The 26,662-nt window shown below is 35.7% G+C and overlaps 1 protein-coding gene across 1 annotated transcript in view; it reads right to left on the bottom strand.

Moving 5' to 3' along the window:
* Nucleotides 1–26,662, bottom strand: part of ADGRL3 (adhesion G protein-coupled receptor L3) — a 425,730-nt gene that overhangs the window by 242,488 nt on the left and 156,580 nt on the right. Inside the window, exons 6-7 of the mRNA XM_070938393.1 lie at nt 11,444–11,458; nt 4,644–5,444 (exon numbers count right to left, since the gene is read on the bottom strand). Coding sequence (XP_070794494.1) covers nt 4,644–5,444; nt 11,444–11,458 — 816 coding nt within the window. The remainder of the gene's footprint in view (nt 1–4,643; nt 5,445–11,443; nt 11,459–26,662) is intronic.

Genomic DNA, 26,662 nt, shown 5'->3' on the forward strand with positions numbered 1-26,662 from the left:
TGTTAGTAGAGAGAATATGTGCAAAATCTACTGTTCTGGGAATAAAACAGTCTGGAAACTTTGGACTGAATTAGTAATAGGTTTAGTAATACCTATTGTCAGATATACTCTATTTTTCCTGCTCCTGCCCTTCTCTCTTCCTCCCTAATCAAGAAATAACTATTATATACATGCAATTTAATATATAATGTTTTTATTGATACTTATATTTTTGCTTTATTGTAAATTGCCTAGAATCTCAGGAGGGGGCAATATACATCTCATTGTTTGTATAAGTAAATAATTAGTCTGTTTTCCTACTTGTGTGCCCCTATAGTTTTCTTTTTTTAAAAAAAATAAAATGTTGCATGCATTTTGAGCACAATTCCTTGACTATGTTCTAACATTTAAAATTCACAATGTAAACCTTGCCTGGTAAAGTATATATCTGCCTCCTTTTCCTAATTTACTTTTAACTTTTTATTTTATGATATAAATTTTTGGATTTTTCTTTAAATTAATATGCAATTGGACTGAAGGTTTGATGTACATATTTAATAAGTTACATTAATAATTTAAAAATATATGAGGATGAAAAACATGATTTAATATTGTGCATTCCCCAAAACATGTCCATAATGGCACTATTATATACTGTATTTGATCCAAATTGATCTGAGTCTTGTGCATATTACAAGCTGGGTTTGCATACAGCCCTCTAAAATATTGTTCCCAGGCTTGAGTGACTACTTGATGAAGTAGAGGAGTCAGCAATTTTCCAACAGGACTCCTTTAATCATTGCTAATTTTTATTAATAGAATGTTTTAGAATCTTATATTGAATCTATAACTCCTTTAAGTGATTTCCTTATTCTTCCAAAGAGGAATTTTTACTTTTTCTATTTGTCCTATTATATGCACAAAATTTTAGGTTGCCTTGTGGGGAAAACAAACAAACAAACAAAACAAACAAACAAACAAACAAACAAACAAACACAAAATCCCCCAAATCCAATCAAGTTAAATCAATGTTTCAGGTTTAAAGATATGTATGTGTATGCGTATGTCTACTGTATGTCTAGGTCTATCTACATTTATCTATAATAAGTCAAAATTCTATTAAATAACTATCTTTTTTGTTTAAAAGTTTTAATTTTTAATAAATCCAAAAAAATTCTTCTATTTTTATTGACATTATGTTTTTTATTATAGTAGAAAGTGCAGCAATTGTTTGTAGTGGGTGAATTTACAGTTAAAAAAAATGTAACTAGCCTAAGGCTAAGCACCATCTTAATGTATCCAAAAGAATGAAAGTATAGAAACAATTTATAATCCCTTATTTGCATTTCTTTCCCGGAACAATATACCTCAGTTTGGTTTTCCTCTACGATATAATGGGTCCTATTTTACTATATTTTCCTTCTTTTGAGCTGTAAATGATATGTAATCCAGAAACATATAATAAACAAGATTAAAATGTCGATTTCCTATCTCTGAAGTGATAAGTATGCTTGTTACCTTAATAGTATCTAGGGATTATTCTGATAATAATAATAATTTTTACCTGGAAAAATCAGTTTCTGTAACTTGCAGGTTTCTCAATCACTCTGACTTGAGAAGTCAGAGGCTCTAAAGCTTGAAGATAAGGAAAATGAGTAGGATCTGAGGATTGCACTTTGTCATCCTTTGTAGTATTTACATAGTCTAGGACTTTGGCTCTGTTGATAAACTTTTGACACTTAATCTTGTTCCTGGAAATTCCTGTGGGTATTTCCTTCCATCTACTTTACTCTGGAATTAGATCCTGTAGTTTATTTTCATTTGATTTGATATGGCCACAATACTAATCAATTAAAAAATTATTACTACTAATACTGTGGATACGAGAGCTGCTTCTCTGGACTGAGATATAAGCATCTCGTGTAACTTCTAACTGTGCCTCTGTCAGTCTTGACAACTACAATTTAGGCTCTGGATATTTGTGTCACCATATTCCCTCAACTGCTTCTGCTAATCCAGTAAGAATGATAAATGACTTCTGAACTACTATCCTTCCCATAATCAGGAACACAAGGATGTGTTTTTTCTGTAGCTACTTCTCTACTCTGAAGCAAAGCCCTACCTGAGGTCAACTCACACCATCTCAATACACGAGCACAAAATAGATACAAACTTAAGGTAAACCGCTCCAAACTCGATTGCAGAAAATACGACTTCAGCAACAGAGTGGTCAATGCCTGGCATGCACTACCTGAGTCTGTAGTTTCATCCCCAAACCCCCATAACTTTAACTGTTGACTGTCTACTGTTGACCTCACCCCATTCCTAAGAGATCTGTAAGGGGAGTGCATAAGAGCACCAGCGTGCCTACCGTCCCTGTCCTACTGTCCCCATTTATTCGTATCCATTTCATGTATTCATAATCATGCTTATACTTAGATCTGTTATCTTATACATGCTTGATTAAACAAACAAACAAACAAACAAACAAACAAACAAACAAACAAACAAACAAACAAGCAAGCAAGCCTCCAGAATCTGGCTGTTCTAGAAAGCCTCTGAAGATTGATAGTCTGGGAGATGATCACTGCTACTAAGCAATGTTTTGTTTGTGTCTCAATGACTATTGTTTCTGTAGTTTGGGCTGTTTTTTTTTTCTTTTACATATTCTATTTTATTTTTTACATCATTTTGAATCATTTAGGGGTCTTTTTGAAACTGGAACATAAATTTTAGGATTTTTATTCAATCATGGCCACTGAAAAGAAAGGCTACACTATATATGGAGCACTTGCAAGATGCCTTTCATGATATTCCTTACACAATTATCCCCATAAAGAATTATTGCCTGTAGCTCTGTATTCTACAACTACATCAATGACATTTTCAACAGGGTGGCAATAAGGGCCAATTGATATTTTAAAACTTTAGTATAAACAAGTTCAGATTCGTATGTACTGAAAGATAGTATGTAAGAACAGATACAATATTCTACCAGCAAATAAGTCACAGCTGTATATTTTTAGATTTCTTCTATGTCACTCCAGAGATTAGGTAAAGTGTTGCGCTTCAAAAAAAAAATGCTATAGGAACAAAACAAATAAAAACATATCTTGATGGCTATCTTTCTATTCTCTGTACCACACAAGGCACCTTTCTTTCCTTGCCAAATCATGAGTCCATTTCCTTCCTCTGTATTTCTATTTAATTCCCATTTTGTCTGTTCTGCTGCTGAAAATTGATGGTCTGCTAATCCTCTGCTGAATTCCTTTATTCCTTGGTTTAATTCCTTTTAATGGAAATAACCATCTCATTTCAATCTACATTAAAGTTTCCAGAAAACAACAGTATACAAATGTTCAACACTGCAACAGTATACTGTTTTCTAAACAGCGAATGGTGCTTTAGAAAATATAACATTCATGTAGCAGTTGTTAAGGTAATCAACTAAAAATAATTTTGATCAATTAGAAAAGCTTGTAATATCTGGGAGACTATGAGCCTTCTGGTAGGCATGGAAGCTGGCGGGGTGACTTGGGCCAAACATGTTCTCCCAGCATAGCCCATCTCACAAGGTGGTTGTTTTATGGGAAAAAGGAATAAGAAGAGGAAGGAACATTATTACTTTGAACTGCACAAAATAAAGACAGGATATAAATTTAATAAGTAAACAAAAGTTTTCTTTCATTAAGATTATGACTATATTTCAAGCATGGCACTAAGCACTACATTTTGTTTAAACATGGTTCACTGAATAATGCACAATTTATGAATTTACATATAACATTAAATTGTAATAGAAATCATAATCTATATAGGGCTTTAGATAACTCCATTTGGAATACTGTGTCCAGTTCTGGAGACCTCATTTATTAAAAAAAGTATTAACAACATTGAGTGAGTCCAGAGATGGGCCACAAAAATGGTGCAAAATCTGAGGGAGAAAACATATCAAGAGAGATTGTGAATATGCACAGTCTAGAGGACAGAAGAGAAATGGGAGACATGATTGAAACCTTTAAATATATTAAGAGTATGAGTAAGGCTGTACAATATTAAACAAAAATCAAGAATATGGAGGCATAACCTCAAACTGTCAGGAGGGAAGTTCAGAAGTAATATTAGAAAGTATTACTTCACAGAAAGAGTAGTGGAAGCTTGGAACAAACTTTCAGCAGGAATAGTGGGTCAGTCATCAGTAACTGAGTTTAAATATGCTTGGGATAAACACATACTCATCATCTCACAAAAATAAAAATAAAACCGTAGTAATAAAAAACTTCAAAGTGCAGACTCAATGGACCAGTAGGTCTTTTTCTGCTGTCAGTTTTCTATGTTTCTATAAATGACAATGCAACTGAATAACAATGACTTGTATGGACAACATGTTAACTGAATAAATGATAAACCTCCTAAGGGATTATATAAAGGGTTACATGAATCCCATCATTGTCTTTCTCATCTCCACTGGAGTAGTAGTCAAGGAGAGGAACGATGTTTAAGGTGAAAGAAAAACACTCACAGATAAACGTTTTTCATCTATTTCCCAGTCAAACTCCCATCCTGCTGCTTTTAATGGAAGGAAAAAGTTTGGCCTTAACCATGGACTAAATTGGTTGCAAATCAAGAGATGACAGAAAATAAAACTTATCAAAGAACCTTACCTGTTCTGCTGTCCATTGGTCCAAAATCCAATGAATATTTAACCACATGGTAGTTGTTCCATACATAAAGAAGGTTATCCCTTGGATTATAATCCACTGCAGCAATATACTGATATGAATTTGGAAATGGAACATCCACTACACTTTCCTTGCTTTGTTCAGTGTTGTATATATAGTCAATTTTATTTCCTGTAGCTTCATTATCATCGTCTTCATACACAGATTTCACTACATATAAAATGCCACAGATCATGAATGCATTGGAAGCTGACCTTTTGTCATAGGAAGTATCCCATGTCCCTTCAATCCTCAAGGTATAAGGGTTTAGCTGACTAATGACTATTTTACCATTATTTTGTTCCGTTGCATAGATCACCCAAAGACCGTTCTCATCAACAGCCAGATCTATATCAGATTTGCCTCCCCATCTATAAGGGGATGTATCGTGATAGTTGGCATTAGCAATGATAGCTTCCCCACTTTTTATTCTTGTCCGTAGATCAAATTTGACAATGTTCCTTGTTCTTTCTTTGTTGAAGAATAAAGCCCCATCGTACACCACAAACCCTGTGCCATCCACTCTGTGTGGGAGCTTGTAAGTTGTAGTTGGCCTTCCAGCAATGAAATCGTCTTTGGAAGAATATTCTGTCAGAGTGTCAGTTCTGTATGGTGTCCATGGCATGTAGTAAATCTTGTCAGAAGCCTGCAGTGGATCCTTACACCAGGCTCCTGACTGGTGATCAGATTCAAATAAATGTTCACTCTGGTATACTCCTTTTAGTAGTCCAGGGCAAAGAAAAACTGAAGGGAAGGAAGAGGTTAAAAGTAAAATTGATTATTAAATGTGATAGAAAACTTTTTCTTGGCACTTAGACATTTATAACTCAAGTTCCAGGAGAAGAACTAAAAATATCAGTCTTCTCCTAACTCTGAAAATACATGAATGGTGCTCTGCACTAAAAAAGTTATAAGGGGAAATTTATAGGGATTATAAATTTTAACTTTGACATGACATATACAACATATACTGCTATAAAACCAGAAAAAGCAACTAAAAAGACATTTAAACTCTATTTCAGAGAAATCATTCTTATGGTGTGCAGTTTAAATATTAAAAAGGGCTGGGGAATTGCCACATAAATACATTCAGAATGAATCCATAGCAAATAATAAACAATTAAAAGAATGTGTCCTGAGGAAGGAAAAAAATAGTAGCAATAAAAAGGAAAAAGCAAAATGCAATACAAGAAGACTAAGTTAAAACATTAAAATGTCCTCTGAAATACATAAAAATAAAAACATTACTTAAGCAATTCATAACTGCCAAGACTGACCTGCTGAGATGTTCCATTCCACAGATCTTGTAATTATTATTTCCCTCCAATACCAAAATATGGTTTTAGATATAATTCCATTTCTTTTTAAGAAACATTTTTAAAGGCCAACTTTGCTACATGATTAACTATTGTACAGGTAGTCCTTGACTTATAGCCATTCGTTTAGCAATCACTCAAAGTTACAATGGCCTTGAAAAAAGTAATTTATGATCAGTCCTTGCACCTTTAGGTACAGCATTCTGATAGTCACATGATCAAAATTTGCACACTTGGCAATGATGGTTGCAGTGGCCCAGGGTCATGTGATCATCATTTGCGATTTTCTCAACCAGCTTCAACCAGCAAAATCAATGGGGAAAACTAAGTTTGCTTAGTGACCACAATTGCAGTGATTTGCTTAACAACCATGGCAAAAAGGTCATAAAATTGGGTGTAGCTCACTTAACTGCCTTGCTTAGCAATGGAAATTTTGGTCCCAATTGTGGTCATAAGTTGAGAACTACCTGTACTTAAATTTTCAGAATGTAATCCATTGCATTATAATGTACATTATAATGTATTATAAGTTCTGTACCCATTATCCCAGCAAAAATGGAAATAGTCAAAATAGTGTAATGCACAGAATTCCCCTATCTTGTCTAAAGCTAAGCCAAACAAGGTATGACACGAAATTTGTGTTTGCATTTAATATGTTGGTTTATAAAAATACAAACTGTTGTGGTCCGCCAGCAGCCTGCAGAGCTGGCAGCGGAGTCAAACAGCGATGAAGTTGAGGAAGAACATGGGCCAGTCCTGGAGGCTGGGGTAGGCCCGGATGAGGGCTCTGTATCAGAGGTAGAGATGGGGCCAGGGCTATCGGGGAGTGAGGTGCGGACTCCAGAGCCTCCAAAGACTGATAGGAGTGAGGCAGAGGAACAGGAGGAGCCTATTCCTAATGCACACATAAGAAGAGTTGCCAGAAGGCAAGAGCAGCTCAAGCAAAGAGGACAACTTGGGAGTAGGGCCTAGAGATGATTGGCCTCTCCCATAAGGCTTAAAACAGACCAGCAATGGCGTTTGGGCTTTGCCAGAAAACAATGTTGGTAGCTTTGTCTTCTTCTTTGTCTACGTCTTGTATTTATTTTTGTATCTGTGACTTCTGAACGTTTGTCAAGAAAGGCCTTTGGCAGTTTGCCTAATTGGATCAAGGTTTGCGATAGGACTGAGGAATTTGTGTTGGGAGGAATTTGCTTTAATTTAGTTGAACGACGCTGGGAATGAAGTAATTCTCAGTTGTTCGAATAATATTTGTTTTTTCACTGACTGATTTTCCTACTACTTACTTGGGCCTGGGTCACAACACAAACAACATCAGCTGGGATGTATGTATCAATTAAAGGAAAACAGCAGGTATGGCCTGCAAATCCTTTCCTCTCCTGTTTTGGTCCTTAGGACAATCCTTATACTGGATGGTGTTTGCAACTGAAGCGGAAGGGGAATTTTCTTACAGCATAAATCCATCTTCAAAAATTTGCTACTGGCACCTGAGCCTGGAGGGCTCTCAATTACTATTTTTACATGACATTCAAAGAATGAATGTGGGATCATCTTGGATTGGAAGGACAAAAGCAAAGCATGAGCAGAAGAAATGTTCCCACATAAACTGTATAGCAAAGCCTTACCTATTGAGGCCAATCTCTCACTAAAGCTCAGCTTGGCATTAAGACTGGCATTTCAAAAACAATTATATGTTAATATTGAAACCGAGATGCCAAGACTTTTATAAGTGATCTGACCTCAGCAACAGTCATGGCTGAAAAATAAGGCAGAGAAGGAAGTAGGATAGAAACTTTACTTGGAATGTCTATGTCAATATTCCAATTCTAAGTCAGCTCCATTAAGAAACTGGCAACAGATGCTGATCTCTTTGGTGCTTTTCCAGCCTTTCCAATTAACCAACTCCCAATTGACATACAAGGCACTCATTTCACCCTCTAGAGTTCCTGAGGGAAGCCCTGTTCCTGCTTATTGTGTTTGGCCCTCAAGCTAATCAGAATTGCACATCCCTGGAATTGCAGTTCCTTGAGGAAAAAGGGTTGGTTACTTGGTTTGCCAGAGACCATTGGGGGTGGGAAATGTTTCACATACTCTATGTTGTCTTCTGAGGTGAAAAAATGGAGGGGAAATGACAGCTCTGTCTCTTCCTTTTGCAGCTAGTATAGTGAACTTTGGGTTTCTTTCTATTTGGAAATGATTCCCTCCAAATGCCTAGTTTCTTCCAACAGCAATTTTCATCCTACTTGCTCTGAACCTTAATTCTAAGTAAATAATGTAATATTTAGTTAAGTGTAGGGAGGCGGCGGTGGTGGTGGTCTTTAAACCAGGCTTTGCTAATTTGCTTTACTTCTGCTACCTTGTGATTGGCTCAAGGAATCAGAAGACATCTTTTAATCCTATATAGGACCTTAGATCAGGTGTGTCCCAAGGGCCACATATGGCCCTGGACCACTAAAAATGTAGCCCCACAAGATTGTAAATTTTTAACATTATTAAGTGATTATTAGTTATATTTTCTATGTGGCTCAAGACAATTCCTCTTCACTCAAAGTAGCCCAGGCAAGCCAAAAGGTTGGACAGCCATGCCTTAGATTAAAAATTTAGGGTCAGACTGAATTTCCAAGGATCCCTAAGTATTCTCAGCAAATATCCTTTGTCCCTCAAAAGAAGAATGGCTGAAATGCAATAGCAGCTCAAAGTAGGAACAGAACTTTCAGCTTTCATGCTACCATTTGGAAAGTTACCTTCTCTTTCTTTCAATTTTTTTTAAAAAAATATAATTTCAAAGAAAGATGTATTCCCTTTCTTTCTACAGTAGTATTCCTTTGCACTGGGACTATAGGAGAACCTTCACCCAACACTCTCTATAGCTTCATGATTAGCTTTGAATATCACTTTCTTTTGGGAACTGAGTTCTGATTCTCAGAACTTTCATTTCTGACTCTGCAACCTTTTTTTTTTTCTTTACAGAACATCAGACAAATCTGCACAGTTGATATACTAAAAAACATGAGTGGAAAAGTTCCCTAGCAATTTATTTCTTTTTGTGTGGATGAGGGGTGACAGAAACACTGATGCTGTGGAAGTGCCCTAAAGGATCCCTCTCAAAATCAAATACTGAACACTTTGGACTGTCACTAAAAGATATCACTATGAATACATTTAAAATGGGAGCATCTGAACTGATTACTAAGATAATTTATTTTTATATTAGTTCTTTTCAAGTTATGATTACAAATAGGCATCCCTTTTTCTGTAATCTTAAACATAGGCATTTCCAGGCATAGTAAATACCAGACCTTTGAACTGAGCAAATTGTAGGGGAAACAAGTCCCTTTGTCTTTGCATTGAAAATGGAATGAGGTATAAAAGATGTATATTTAAAATGATAGTTGCAAGTGCCCACGCAAGGGCATTTTTGTATTCAATGAAACAAATTTATACTCAGATGAAAATTAAGAAATACTCTCTTAGCTAGTTATTGTGCATCTGCTTGGTTAGTTCTTAAAGGTTGAAAAAAATTGCAGGAGCGAAGAGTAAGAAGCTGGAGAGGCACCGTGTGTTTGTGTGCGTGCATGTGTGTAATGCTCCTCAGAAGAGCCTGGCCCAGGGTTACCTCTACCATGATGAAAAAGCTAGTGTACAATCCACTTGTGATTTTTCAGTTAACTGGATGATTGCTGGAACTGCCATAAGGAACATGGACTGCCCCAGCCTCTTCAAAAGAAGCTGTGAGCATGCTGCTATTTAAGAGCCAGGCAGCATTCAAATTTAATAAATTATTATTAATAGTGGTTTGAAAATTTAAAACAATTATAGCATGTTACCCTCATCGGGCACTTTTGAATTAAAGTCATTTTCTCTCAATAACTTTTAATCCCATTCACTTTATGAACAAATTGGGATGAAGAAGAAGGTAGCACAATGGTTCCCCTCCTATTTGGATAGCTAATTCCAATGTGGCACTGAGGAGATGATTGTTTATTTCAAGGAAATTATGAATGGGTTCCTCCGGACTTTATTTCCTGAGCTTTTAAATATGCATATTATTATCAATATGCTGCCGGTGACACCCAGTCCTCCTTTCTTAATACAAATAAGGCAATTGATATTCAGAAGCAGAAAAAAGAATCGATTAAAGAACTAATAAACTAAGATTCAGTCTAGACAAAACAGCATTAAAGGATGTATCCTGAAGAATCATTTGGGCCTTCAAAAATTTATAGGTATCTCAATCTGCTTTCACCAAAGAAGGGAAGACACAAAAGAGATGATGGCCTGTTTCTAAAATGCCTTTGTCTGGCATCTATATTGTTTTATTTTTAGTACTCTCTATTGCCAGCATTTAAAAACCATTTTAGTGGTTTTAGACCTTTTTTATGGCCTCCTTCATTAGTGCGAGTTTATAGATACATTTAATCTTACTTCTTTTTATTGTTGCTAGTGATTTTGCACTGACGATTCCTATGCTTTCTTTTATATTGCTTGGTTTTCCTTAATATAATTTCAACTGATTATTCATTGCCCTGAGAACTGCAAGGGTCGGTTTCAAACAATAATAAACAAATGAGTAAAATAAGCAAGTAAGTGCATAAATAAATTCATTATTAAATAAGTGATACTGTACTATTATATTTTTCATGGTTTTGATAATGCAAACTTCAACATCAAAATGTGTAATAAGTATACCAATCAACATTATCCTAGATCTTCAGAAATCTATATTAAGTTTGTATAGTATACACTCAAATGCAGAAATACATGTTCCCTATGTACTTATAGATCCAAACTCTCCCAAAAGTGGGAGCCTTGGCTCAAGTGAACACAGATAGTAAGCTGGAGAGAATAAACTATGCAGTGTGGTCTTGATCCTTTGCTGTCTGTTCAACTGTACTAGGCATCAAACCAAATACAGTACAGAAAATTTAGCTTTTCAATTTTTGGACAAGAACTATTCAAACCCTTTTTCATTCAATTTATACTTTGAAGCTATAGCTTGTACACACTCAAAAAAATATACCACTCCAAAAAGTTACTTATAAGTAGGCATGCATGAGATTGTACCTTTTAATGTTTAATACTAAATATTATACAAAAACAATTTTCAATACTACAGTATGTGAGTATTCTTGCAAATTATTTCATATGCTTCCCATAAATTGTGAGGAAGCAGAAGGAATACATTATAATTGTTAAAACAATCTGTAGGAAAGAAGAATGGTACTATTAAACATTTCTTGCAAAAAGATGACATGTTAGTATTAAATAGCAGCCACTCCTTCCCTGACCAAATCTTTAATAAAAGAGATTAAAGTGGTGTAGGTTAATGATGAAAGAGCTTCAACTAACATTCAAGCATTTAACATTTTATCCCTGAATTGCTTAGAATGAGTATATGTATAAAACAGGTGAAAGCTATTTAATTACCTTTTTGTTCCACTTCTATTGAAGAGAAAGAAGAAAAGCAAGAAAAAGAAAAAGAAAATAGATTAATGGTACTGTACTGAGCAGACATCTTTGCTGTTGCATTGAAGTTTTAGCCTCTGGTTCATTTTCAGTTACAGTTTGTGAACATGATGTATCTAAGATCTAAGGTCTTTAAATTAAAAAAAAAGTACATTACAGTGTTAAAAGGCATGCAGCATCGTTTCCAAGAAACCATTAACACCATTATAAAGCTTGCATTAATTTTAATGTGAAAAGTTTTAGGATCCTATAATGACTGAAAATCCCCAATTACATTAATTCCAGGAATTGTCTCCAAATGAGAATATATTCCCGAAAAGATGTCATAGCCTAAAACCTCCAATAGCATTACATTAGTAAACAACACATTTCTTCCTGCATTTTAATCAGAAAAAAAAACAATAGATCAAACACAATATTATATGATAAAAACTTCAGCTTTTTATTAATTAATTCATCAATGATATACTTTTTTAAAAACTGCCCATCAATTAAACAACATAAAAATAATGATTTATAAGTGCATTAAGTAATTGCTTTCGTAATGGTACACTGTTTTCAAAAACTAATAACAGGAATTGATTTAGAAAAAGCAAAAAGCACAAATACAATATCATTTAAAGGATTTTAACAGGTTTTGGATTGTTGCAGACCTTAAAAGGCTTTCTATCCAATGTCAAAATTAGAACATAAGGATGGAAAAATAGCACTATATAGTCCTATATTAGAACAAGAAAGGAAAACTTCTGAGCTCATATTTAAAGAATGCCTATTTTCTCTATTTGTAATCATAGTGAACATACAGGCAGATAAAGTCACAAATAATTCTTGTTCAAAAACAGGGAAGTGTGTTAAAAACAAGGAATTGTGACACTAGACTCAGCAACTGGCCTGGAGTTTGTTTATTAATATCCTGCATTTATTATATTTAAAAATCATGGCCACTAAAATATCCAGCACAACTTCTTCCTCCTATTTTCCCCACAACAACCCTGTGAGTTGAGTTGGGCTGAGAGAGTATGACTGGCCCAAGGTCAAGCTGGCCTGGAGTTCTTGGATGATAAGCCCTGGGCAAGAATATTAGATAAGTATTTACTTAATTGTAGATTGGAATACTAAGCAGTAGGAGAGGTGTGTGTGTGTGTGGGGGGGGGCACTCTATTCTAAGAACCAAATGGGAAATTGGTGACCAAAGAAATGCTTCCAAGCCTATTTGTCTTCAACATCCTCTCTCTCCATTCCCAGTTAGCAATCCTAAAGAGCCAGTTTGGTGTAAAGCAGGGGTGTCAAACTCGCAACGACACGTCGTCATGGGATGTATTGCAACTTTTTCCCACTTTACTAAACCAGGGGTGGCCGTGTCCAGTGTGTGACGCATCTGGCCAGTAGGCCGTGAATTTGACACCCCTGGTATAAAGCATCAGGATAGAAACAAGGAGACCTGAGTTCTAGTCCCATCTGAGGCATGAAACTAGTTGGGTGACCTTGGGCCAGTTAGTTTCTCTCAGCCCTGGGAAAGAGGCAAAAGCACTTCTGAAAACCCTGGGAAGAAAACAGCAGGGACCTACCCAGGAGATCTCTGAGAATTTGAGATCAATCGGACACGAATGGAAGGGAAAAAAAAAGAAAAGAAAAAGAAACTCCCAAAGGCAGCTAAATACTGTGAACATAATACAGAATGCTGAGAGGAAATCTAACAACAGAATTTTAAAGCGACAGGCTATTTAACTAGGGAAGGCAGCAAGAACTGAGAACATGAGAGCTTTGATAGATTACATCACAATGAGTGCCTGGGATTATCCAATTAGAGGTAATTGGGAGACTGGGAGCTAGTACTCACTGTTACAGCTAACAAGCGTGCATGGAGATTGTTATGGAAGCACACTTGGGACCGGACTGTGTTCTGCATTTTTTGATTCAGAAGTCTCCTTTCCCTTCATTAGTATATAAAATAAAACTCATTTCTTTAGCAGGTCACTAGAAGACAGAACATGAAGGAAGTAGATATGGCATATATAGTCATCATTCCTCCTCAGGTCTTGTTGCCTTATGTTTCCTTTTTTACTTATATTTACTTTCTCAGTGCATTATTTCTTCTTCCCATATACGCAACTGCCAAACTCCTAGTATTACAAGCAGCATAACTCAACATCTAGAAAGCTAGTAAGAAGAACAAATATTTAAAATGAGTCAGGTTCCTTACATCATTCTGTCTGGGAAGGAATAATATTTATTTATTTTAATCCTGATTTTTTTCCTCATCCCTACTAAATATTTTAGTCCTATATGTTAAACATATGTTAAATAGGTCTTCTACTATAGTTACTGTGCACTGATAAAAGTGGAGTACAAAAATGAATAATTTTTGATTTGTATATTGATTGGTAAACTGTAAATTATATTGTACAGCTAGTCCTTGACTAATGACCACAATTGAGTCCAGAATTCATGTCACTAAATGAGTAATTTGTTAAGTGAGTTTTGTCCCATTTTATGACTTTTCTTGCCACATTTGTTATGTGAATCCTTGCAGTTATTAAATTAGTAGCAATAGCACTTAGACTTATATACTGCTTCATAGTGCTTTGCAGCCCTCTCTAAGCAATTTACAACATCAGCACATTGCCCCCAACAATCGGGTCCTCATTTTACTGACCTTGGAAGGATAGAAATTTGACTCAACCTTGAGTCGGTCAGAATTGAACTCCTGGCAGTCAGCAGTGAATTAGCCTGAGTGAATCTGGCTACCCCACTGACTTTGCTTGTCAGAAGGTCGCAAAAGATGGTCACATGACCCTGGGATACTGCAACCATCATAAATATGAGCCAGTTGTCAAGCATCTGAATGTAAATCACATGGTCATGGGGATGATGCAATGGTCATAAGTGTGAAAATTTGTCATAAGTCACTTTTTTCAGTACTTTTGTAATTTCAAACAGACACTAAACAAACCACTCTAAGTCGAGGACTACCTGTACTGCATTAAAAAAACAAATCAAATGATGGTGCAAATCAAATGATTTTCTTTTCCGTTAATTCCTGAATTCCAAAAAAAAAAGTCTTGCAATCCATGTAGATTGTCCTGCAACTCAAAAGTTCAGTACTTCTTTTAATATATCAGGTATCTTTTAATTTAGAAAAGACAAAACAGACTCCACCACTTTCTAAAAGTGGATTCCCATTTACTGCTTCACAAAATGTCTGAATATACATAGGCAGATAGTCCTCAATTTATTAACATTTGCTTAGTGAATGTTTGAAGGTACAACAGACCTCCCCAAGGCTACTTACAACTCAGTTCCAATGTTCTGGTGGCTGGACCCTCCCCCCTCCCCCCCAAGTCCTGCATGTTGGGCTCTTGGCAACAGCCTTCATTTATGGATGTTTGCAGTATACCTGGCACTTTTATGATATTTTGCTGAAAATCAGGATCCATTTACATCTTTTAGCAAAAGTGTCTATAGTGAACAATGGATTTGCTTTACAACTGCAGCATTTGCTTTTGTACTGCTACAAAAAAAGTCATAAAATTGGATCAGTCACATGAATGATCAGCTTTATGACTGTCACAATTTATGACCGTAATAGGCAGGCTCAATTATGGTTGTAATTTGAGGACTACCTCTACACACAATCACATTTATACAGAGTAGTGGAGATACATATCTTCCTGCTCACCATGAAAAACTTTAGAACACAGAACTTTAGAACATGAAAAACTTTAGAACTTTAGAACACAGAACATAGAATAACAAGAATAGAATGACAGAATAGAATGACAGTGACATGATGGAAGAAATTTTGCTGGCCAAGTATCTGATTATTATCAGATATTGTATATGCAATAATTTACTACAAAATGGGTTTGTTCAAGAGATTGAACCCTATTGGGGTGGATTAGAAGTATGCATAGGAAGAAAACTGTCTAATGTGTTCATTATATTTTCAGAAATCTTCAGAAAGATACTAATAACAACAACAACAACCATTTGTAGTTTAATCTAGCTTTCAAATTCCACTCATTACAAAGAAAACTAGTTGGTATCACTGATGGTGAATTTGAACTATGTGCTCTGAGGTACTTCTTGAAAAAAAGGTAGGAATGGTTACATATTTAACAATAGTTACATATTTAAATATGTTTGTTAGCCAGATGAGGAAACTCTCAGATGCTCTAGTTATTGGAGCAGAGCATAGAACATTCACAAGTAGGTCTAGAGACAGAAATGTGACCAAACCAAAATTACAAAAAAGGACTTCCGGTTGCAGCTGAGGTGAGAACGGATGGAAAATAGTGGGCTCTGCTGAGCCCTGTGAAAATCCAGCTGGTAACCGCTGCCGGGAGACCCTTCGGGGTCATAGCCTCCTTGTAGGGGAGGTGAAGGAAGGAGAGGTGCTTCACTGGCTATGAGGAAACTGCAAATTCCTCATTAGGTCCGAAGCAAGCTCTCCCGAATAGCAACAGGCACGACTGCCATTGCTGGCAGTCACAAAGCCGGGACAATCAGGACCCAAGATTGTGCAGGAGCAGTGTATAGACAGAACATTGAAACTGGGTGAGATAATTACCAACTTTTACTCTAATGACTTGCAATAACAAAAAGAATACGAAAAGAAAACACCTAAGATTAAAATAGTGGCAAATTAATACAAGGAAAAAACAACAACCAGAAACGAAAGGGCAGAAAAAGCCCAAGAGAAGTTATAAAATACAGAAAGCTCGGAAAAAAACTCAAATAATTTGAAAGCAATTTTAGGGAGAAATTACTTGTTTATTTGAATTTTAAAACTCCTGGATTTATTGGATTATCAACTGTTTTTGACAGATTGCTTAATTGGGATTTGGGAATAAGAGAGCCATCTAATGGAGAAAGAGAAGTACTGCAACGCTAAAATTGCAGTATATTCAATGAAAGCTAATCTAATACATACAAAGTCTAATACACAGAATAGAAGCAACAACATCTAGTGAATGGCCTGACCTTGACTCTGTTGTTAGAAGACAACTGGAAAATCTGAGAACATTCAAAGGTGTTTTTTTTCCCCTTTTGAAGAGCTATAAAAGGAACTCATTTGCAAATAACCAAATTTCATTAAAATTGTCGATTGGATTATGGATTGGAAAGATTGGAGAAATTTAGTGGATTAATTTGGACTAATTTGGACTTGGACCAGGGGTGAAATGTAAAATTTGTTACTACCGGTTCTGTGGGCGGGGCTTGGTGGGGGGGGAAGGTAATGTGACCAACTTTTTTTTTCTTTTCAAAGCATTTTTTCTAATGCTTTGAAAAGCCTCTGCCGACCAGGCAACTCAACTGAGATCGTCAGAGAGGCTTTTTAAAAAATACCTCTCTGCCGATCAGGCAACTCAGCTGGGATTGTCAGAGACTTTTCAAAGCATTTTTTTTACCACCTCTTCGGCCAAGAGGTTGCAGAAAAAAATGCTTTGGAAAGCCTCTGACGATCCCAGCTGAGCTGCACGATCATCAGAGGCTTTTTTTTTTTTTTACTTTTAAAAGCATTTTTTCATCGGAAGAGGTTGTAGAAAAAATGCTTTTAAAAGTAAAGAAAAAAAGCCTCTGATCGTGCGGCTCAGCTGGGCATGGTGGGCGCAGGGATTTTTGCTACCGGTTCTCCGAACCACCCGCCACCATCGCTACCGGATCGGGTGATCCAGTCCGAACCGGGAGCATTTCACCCCTGACTTGGACTATTACTGTTATTTAATATAATATTCTATGAGGCAAAAGAAAAAAAGGGTCAGAAGAAAAGAGAGAAAAAGGAAATAAGATTGTAAAATTTGGACAATTGGGAGATATATAATTGGAGAATGATAAGGCTCTAAACTATTATGAAATAAAACATGGAGTTTTGGAGGTATAATTATGGGATTGATGTAATTTGATTAAGCAGGAGTTTCTTAAATATTGAGCTATTGGAATAATAGAAAGATACTTTATATAATTTGTACTAAATTACTATAAAATGGATTTAGAGATGTATGAAGAAATATTGTTTATGTTAAAAAATATGCATGAATTCTTAAGAGATGACAAAGAGAAAAAGGGATTGTTTAAAGATACAGAAATGAATGTAGAAGCTACTCAACAACTGGGGAAAAAAGAGGAACATGATACTCAAGAAATAGATGAGAAATTAGAAAAAATGGGAAGGGGGAAATAAAAATGAGAAGCAAGAAGTTAAGAACAAAGAGAAGAAAAGATTAATAAGTAGAAGACAATTACATAATCTCTCAATTTATAATGGTATAGAGAGAAAAGAGAAAAATCTCTTAAAAAACAAATAAAAGGAAGTTTTGTGAATGGGTGTTCAAACAAGGCAAGAGAAGAGACAAAAGGCACCCAGTAGGGAAAGATTAGTAGACACAAAAAAATCAAAAAGTGATACAAGATTCCAAGAGAGAGATAAAAGGCTAACCAAAAAAATCAACAGATGATGGAATTTTAGAAAGATCAAGAGATGATGGATAATGAGAAAATATATTAATAAAATGGGAAAATACCATAATCCCAATATGTTTAGACTAGTAGATGGTAAATTAAGAGTAGGCAATTTAACTATAGTATTAATGTTAACAGAGTATTAAAAATATTGTGAATTTAAAATATTTACGATTAGAAGTGGTGGGGATTTTGAGATATACTCCCGTGATTGATTGAATATTGTTAATAATTGGTGTTATTAGTAATCCTATATATTTGGAATATTGATGCTATGGTGGAATAATGAGTGATTTTTAAAATATGGAAGGATAACATTTACTAAGGGATAACAAACATAGCATACAAAGAAATGTTATTTATACTTAAATGAATCAATGGGAAAATGTAAAAGGAATATGAAATGAGACTAATATTGTTTGAAGTTGGAAGATTGGAAGTCCACATATTATTTGTATTATTATTGTTAATGTTGTATAAAAAAGACTTGACCCAATCAATGCACTGTCCACAAAATATGTATGTTTATATTGGGAAAAAATTAAAAAATATTCAAAAAAAATTACAAGAAAGCCTGGTCTTTGGTAGGAATTTGAGATCTACAAACCAAGAAAATCTGAAATGGTCAAAGCAGAAATAAAAGCATGCCAAATTGGTTTCTATTAAGAATAACTACATTTTATTGAAGTGGAGAAAGCCACTTTCACCCAGATATGCTATATACTATGTACTATGCATGATATATGATTCAGAGCATGACTAGAAATGAAGAACACTTGAAAGCTGTGATTGGTATAAAATGCAGTAATCTGGATACGGCCAGGTGACAGCTATTGTGGCTACATAACATAAGATGCTGTAGGGGTTATTTTAATTACAAATAAGCTTTTGAGGGTAATTCAAAGTGGTGGATTTAACCTTTAAAGCCTAATATGGATTGATGCCAAGGTATCCTCAGAACTGCCTTCTGGATGCTACTTATTCTGAAGTGCATCCGAGATAGGGAAGCTCAGGATACACCACAGTCCTTAGGTGAGAGGTGCCAGGTGTGAATTTTTTTTTTCTGTAATGCTCCCCATTTTTATAGAACAGCCTCCACCCTCATCTGAGGTTCAAGTTTAGGCTGTCATGATTTAAAGCAACTTGAAAACAAAGGATATTGGGAGCCTAGGGGCTTTTCTAGTTGTGCAAAACTGTACTTTTCTATTTTTATTATTGTATTTATTATAATTTTACTCTATTATGGTTTCTTGTGCTGATTTTATAACCAAAACCATATTTCAGTTGAAGCTGACAGAATGCTGAATAAATAAACCATGTTACATTAATGAGAGTAGGTGTTCCAGAAAGACATAATCTGAAAAGTATATAGTTAGAATATAAAGTCAATGTAAAGAACAAATTGAGTACACTTCTTTATGTGAAAAAGAACCTGAAAAGTTATGGGAGTAAGTGACTATTCCCAAGAGGAAAAGATTTATGTGACTTTCAGAACAAGCTATAAGGATAGCCTTGGGCAACAGGGCTATACAATGACTGAACAGAGACTTTAAACTATAAAGCAAAGTGGGGCTAGGAATGATAACTTAATCAAGCATGTCAACAAACAGAAGAATATAAAAAAGAAAAGGGAAATGAGAGAAGATCAGAGAAATCACAGAGGATCTACGGTTAATATAGGAATACTAAAGAGTACTCACCGAAAAGATCTGAAAGAGGCAAATGAGGTTAAAGGAAGATTATACTGAACCCTTTTCAAATGGGCTTACAGAATGACAGAAACATTTGTAGAAAGGATATATATTCAGGAGCTGACTCCATTAAAAAGTGAGTCAGTACAGCTAAAAGACTAGCTGTCAAATAGGAAAGTATCAGGCATGGACGGAATACCCACAGAACTACTCAGACTTTCATGAGAAGAGGCAGTTAAAGTACTAATAATTCTATGTCAAGTGTAGAAAAGAATATTTGGGGGTCCAGAAATGAGAAAATATTGCTTTATATGCTTAACCAAAACAACAGAAATGTAAGAGAGTGTGCAAATTAGATTAATTCTTTAGACATTTTTTGTTTGGAATGTTACTAGGAAGAATAGAGCTACATTCAGACATAAAATGCCAAAAAAAGTAAGATTTCAGAAAAGACAGAAAAAATGAAATTGGATAGCTAACTTAAGATGGGTAATAGAAAAAGAATGTATGGAGGAGATTTACCTTTACTAACTATCACCACTTTTAAGTCGTTAGAATGAGAAACACAGTAAGGTTTATATGAATGCCATAAATTCTAATTATGTTTCTTAGCAGCCTTTATAAAGACAAGAAGCTGCTATAAAAACTGAATTTGGAGAACCAGAAAAGAAAAGAAAATGAGGCAATGATATGTGTTCATTTATGAATATCTTAAAGAGCTAATATAGTATAAGAATGGCAGGAATGAAAGAGATCACAACTAGCCAGAACAGTGACAGTCTGATATATTCAGAGGATAGAATATCATTATTCAAAAGTAAAAAGAAGTTAAAATAATGTATTATGAAAGTAAAAAAAAAAAGTTTTATTTTAAAGACATAATACTGCATGCATAGTCAACTTGTAGCTGATGATAAGATTTAAAGGAGAGAGATAGCTTTATTTTCTGGAGCTCAAAAATAGATAAAAATGGAGAAAGTGCTGGAGAAGTAAACAACAGTTTTAATCCTAGGCAGAAAAGCAATGAAAGACTTAGACACGATCATGAAAGCTTTGCATATGATTATGCAAAGCTTTAAAGGAACGCTTTGATACATAGAGCTCTGAATGAAGCACTGCTTTGCAATCTGAGAGTAAATTGAAAGGGGCTTGTTGGAGAAGACTCAGAGGAGATTTTTCCCAAAGTGCTGGCTGAGGGTTTCCTAAGGGTAACTCTTAACCTCCTCATATACATAACAACTGTGAAGTTGGGCAGCAGCACTGTGGACTTTGGGGGATGATCCATGCAAGGCCATGTGCAAGGACTCTGTCAAGCTCTTGGGAAGACTATATGGTATCTCAGAGCTGTCAGTCCTTTGTGGCTGATCAGATTAGGAAGCCATGTCCTGTAGATCAGTACTATTTTTATTTTAAAACTGTAGTAACATAATTCCGTCCCTCCTTTTATCTTCATGAGAATGAGAGAGGTGCTGGTTACATTTCTGCCCCGACTCAGTCCTTTTTAAATCTCACCTCAGTCTTAGTAATAACTGTCCCTCCTCTTCCTCAAGGCCCTTCCTTCTTCCCTCTAGTTAGTAGCCAGCCACTGGTGACTTTAAGATTGCTGCTTACATTGCAGCTACTTGGTCAATCATGCCAGAACTTTCCAATTCACATCAAGGGTGTTTTGGAGTAGGTGGCTGTGGTACAAATTGTGACACAGATGCTGCTGTATCCTTGAGGGAAGGTGCACCACTACAGTTGCACATAATAGGCTGTCCAGGATCTTTGCTATCTCAGCCTGGGCTACCAAAGGTTCAGAGTCCCCTCATTGTTGGCACCTCTTTTGTGCCTGCAAAAGATCCAAGCAAGTTAGGGAAAACAGCTGAGCATGCCTTAAAACTTCTGATTCACACTGCCAAAATTCTCAACAGGCTGTTCATGGTTTCTGGCCAGCATATCTGGCAACTAAATACATCTGGGACAGGGTGGGAGGTGAGCCTTGAAGTCCTGCTTAGGAGCTTCGTGCAAAACAATTTGAGACCACCTGAATCATTTCACTGAAGCAAAATGCATAATCTCTTAGCGTCTTCCAAGTGAACAAGGTCACCTAAATGGCCCAAAGCACCTTTTTGAAATAAATTTTAGTCATTCAGCACAAGCTGACTGCAGCACACAGTGAAACAAATATGGTGTCAAATCTCATATGACCTAATTCATGTGAAAGACATTAATTCCTGAGGGCCCTGCAATTTACAAATTAATAGATTGGAGAATACAGTTAAGACCTCTGCTTACACTTTGTTTGCATGTTATCTGATTTCCCTCACAATGCATCTCTGCATTCATTCAATAATCATTCCACCTGCTACTCTGCCCCATTTCACCTCCATAGATACTACCATCTCCTACACAGATTCTCCACTCCAGTATGGCATGACATACACAAAATCCCTCACCCATTTCCACACACATCCATCTCACTGCTCCGCATCTACAAACACATAATCTCCCCTCCCCAAAGGAAACACATCCTCACTGCAAGAATACTGTTTCCTAATATACCTATTACCACCTGTGCCACCTTTCCCCTATCATTTATAATTCCCATCCCAGATGGACATTCCATCGTTATTCCCTTCTGCACACTCACATATAAGTTACTCCTGTATACAAGACACCAAGTTGAACTCCATTGCTTCTTTTTTCACATACTCCCCTATATACACTCTATTTCCTCCATATTTTATTTCCAACTAAGTTGGATTCTTTGAGATTCACTCAACATCTTCTAGTTCTACAGCAGGGGTGTCAAACTCACGTTGTCATGATGGTGTCACATGACTTTTCACAACTTTTTCCCCCTTCGCTAAACCGGGGATGGGTGTGGCCAGCATGTGACACATCCAGCCTCCGGGCCACGAGTTTGACAGCCCTGTTCTACAGCCACATCCCTGTCATATATAAATACAGCCATCCCATATTGCAACTTCCATTAATCCAGTTAAAAGAAATAAAGTCACACATTCTTCCTCATCTCTCACACTGTCCTTTTCCACATGCAATTCATTTTCTCCACATGCTCTTTTATTATATTCCCCCTTTGTATATTTGGCCTTTATTAATGCAGAGAAGCAAATCATAACGTTCCAATAACAAAACTTAAAATACAGATATTGAATTCAGTTATTCAACTATTCCAAAAGCATAGTTTCATATATAATATTTATTTAAAATTGTCTGCCTGGAAATTCATATTATGGGAAGAAAATATGATTCTATGTGCTCAAAGACCTTTTTCCACATCTCCTGTAAAAAAAACAAGACATACAAACAAAACCATGTGAACACTTCAATCTTGTACACGAACTAGGAATGCACAAAGCACCACCAAATAAAAGTTGCTAATTCAACTTCTGAATTAATTTCCAAAACATGAAGGTGCTGATAGCCTGCTCTGATACATTTTCTAAATACCATTCATAAGTAGGTCTACCAACCTGCTTTTTCTATCAATGACTAACAGTCATGAATGCAACTATTGAAAATAATCCTAGAACAAGGATGCACATGGCTGCCAAACACTTCATGTTATAATCCTCCCTCCCTCCTTTGCACATCCTGATTCCCTCACCCCACCCTTCGCCCCGCATTGCCCTCCAATCCTCACTCTTTCTTATTTATATATTACCATTGTTGGCTAAGCTAATTGATCACCTGTGATTCTTTCATTCAAAGAAAGCAAATCAAAAGCTTAGCTATGCTATCTTGTAAGAGTGTCCCTAGAATCTATTTTCTTTCCTATGATCAATACAGTTCACATTTAACTCCAGAAGAAGAAACAAACAAATATTTGATCATTCAGATGACACAGATTGATTCCACTACAGTCAGCAGTCAAAGCCAAATGAAGGCAAATACTATTCAAAATATATTTATAGTAGTCATTATCCCAAAATCTATTTGTAGCACTGCAAAGCAATCTCTTCAATCCACCTAATATAGCATAAATCCTATACATGCTAACTCAGAAGAAAACCTCAATTTTTTAATGTGGCTTATTCTCAAGCAACTGTCAATAAGATTGCTGCCTGATTTAAATACAAGCAATGTTTTCTTTAAAAGAAGTATCCTTCTATCTAGAAAGCATTTACAAAAAGGAATGGATGCATCATATCACTAAATGTACTCTGAATTCCTTCCTGCATATTTCAGTGTGGTTTTTGTTCTAAAGAACAGTGGCAAAAATGAGACAGCCTAACCATCACTTTAAATTTAGCAATTCCTACACCTTGACACATCTCTTGCCTGAATGATTGCAAAAGTCTATGGCAGGGCTTCCTTTGTCCTCATTTCAAGCACTGGTGTTAGTCTAGAACTAACACTCTCCCTCTGAGAGCTTTATATGGAGTCAGTTCGAATTAACGACAAACCTGTGAAAAAATCAGTTACATCCTAAATTAAAATATATGACCGTTGATCCATCACCACTGTCAGTTCAGGAGGTTGGCAACTGTCCCACATTTATGACTGTTTGCAGCATCTTACGGTCATGTAATCATAATTTGCAACATTTTTTTTTTTTGCTGTTTTTCAGGATTTGCACTTAAAACCATAGTGACTTGACTTACAACAGTACTAAAAATAGGTCTTGTTGTGTGGTGGCTTACAACTGCAATGACTTACAAACGAAATTCCAGTTCTAATTGTGGTCATAAGTCAAGAACTATTCTGTATACCTGTTCTGCCTTATGACCAGAGCTCAATTCAAGCTCTTAGTGCTGCTGTTTTAGGTCTTGGGTTACTCATTGTCCCGGTTCCTGTTTTGTCATGATCCTGTTTTGCATGTTCCACCATCACATTTTTATGTATTTTAGGATCTAGGTCCTCAATGATAAAATACTCTTTATCTCTATTCCAGATCCTCACATTCTTGGGTGCATTGAAAATGGATTTAAAACTACTTCTTCAATAAAACTAGTTGGTGGAAGTGGTTGTGAGCAGATTTTGAGAGTGACAGAAAGGCAGCTTATTGTAAATCTTATAAAATGGTAAGTAGGTGGAGATTTTGTAGATGTACAACATTATTTTCATTGTGATTATAAATATAAATTGACATATATTGATTTTATTCTTTTTTAATTATTTTATTATGGTTGGAAAGTGACCCAGTGGGGGTGTATTTTTTAAAAATGTTTTGCTTGTTGGGATGTACCCCGGAGAATGCTGCTTCCTCTTCTGAGATATGGTTGAAACACTGAGACAAAAGTCCTTGAGGTAGAGAGATTGAGCATGACTCTGAAGAATAATTAAAAGTAATAATTTAAACATGATCGCACTGGTATTATACCTCACTTATGATTATGTTTATATTATTGCATTTTTGCTATGAGCCAGTTAGAATTGGAACAATTCAGGTGGTATAAAATCATTCCAATATATTTTTAAAAATGAGCAATAAATAAATAAATAAATAAATAGGAGAACAGTGTCATCTACCAGTATAGTCTAATTCCAAATTTCTGGCTAACTTTCTACAGTGTTTTCACTGATGAGAAATGGTAAGAGTCAGTGGAATTAGGAAAGTCTCTAGAAAGTGAGTTATGGTAGGAGGTAATAGCTAGTGAAGAAGGCAGTGAAGAACAAGAATAGAACGGGCAGGGGGAAGAAAACAGAATCAAAATGGGGAAAATATGCAAGTCCCTGATGACAAAACTGAACATAAATACTGCACATCATTAGACACCTGGTGAAATAGAGGAACAGGATATATTATCTGTGAATACAATTCTGTAGCAAAGAAGTAGGTTCCCTGGAGGAGCAGTTTGTGATGCCTTGAAATCTTTCACTATTTGCTGCCATGTCTGTGAAAATCCTTAGGGACCCCTCAATTTTGAAGGTGTGGTTTTTATCATGTATAGTAGAACTCTTTGTCCTGTTCTGTCCAACTTTTTAATTTTTTGCTCTATCTTTTCCTGTGTCTTGTAATATGTATCCTGGATGTCAGCTCAAATCCAAATGCAGCTTTTGGTCCAAAGGTTAAATAATCCTGATGTAAAGGAAGTGAGTGAGTATTGGGAATAATGTTACTCTATATGTGGAAAGGTGACATAACATAACAATGAGCTGAAACTTACAAAGACAACAATATTATTCACAGTATCATAATAGTCAACATACAATTTGACTATTAAATCAATCAACGGAATCAATGGAAAAATAGAAAGTGAAATTAGACATCTGCAAAAGAAACATTAGTAACAGGAATCTTCAAAAATAGAAGCTCCAATCACAACAAAGAGAGTATTTCTGGGTATTTTAAATATGTGCCTAATAATAGTTAGTCAAGAAAGCAACCAGAGGACCAAAGAGTTTGGATATACCCCTGATCTGGTCCTGGAAATGGTGACTACAATGTAATTTAGATCATCACTACTATAGTCAGGATGTCTTTAAGTACTATCCCTGTATCTTTTCTCCTAAATAGTGCCAAGCCTGGCATCCCCTATTCTGTTCCTATTCATTTAATTTCCTAGATGAATTGTTTCTGTTTTATTTTTTTATTTATTTTACTTCAAATTTATATACCGCCCTTCTCCCTAGGGACTCAGGGCGGTATACAGCCAAGTAAAAACACATAAATACATAATACATAAATTAAGAACAGATTAAAAGGAAATATCTCAATTTGGCCCAGAATTTAAAAAGACAATCGAATTTAAAATCATTTAAAATCATTTAAAAGGATTTGTTAGGCCAGCCCGGCTTGTTGAAAAAGGAAAGTTTTAAGGGCACGGCGGAAGGCACGGAGGCATAATGTTATGTCTTCTGCAAATTCATTCTATCTTTCACTAAAATCATTATTCAAACTTTTGAAGAGTAGATGATATAAACCTCAACCTTGTGTCATCCCACTCAATAGTTCATTTCAATTTGGTAATGAAGCATTGATGAATAGCTTTTGTATACAATTTTGCACCAGCTTTGTAACTACTTACTTATCATGCTATGTAGTATGTACTGATAAAGGAAAATATTTGTAGCTCAG

The sequence above is a fragment of the Pituophis catenifer genome, unplaced genomic scaffold (assembly GCF_029215685.1).
Source record: "Pituophis catenifer annectens isolate HBS135680 unplaced genomic scaffold, rPitCat1.0.hap2 SCAF_2, whole genome shotgun sequence".
NCBI classification, from domain to species: domain Eukaryota; kingdom Metazoa; phylum Chordata; class Lepidosauria; order Squamata; family Colubridae; genus Pituophis; species Pituophis catenifer.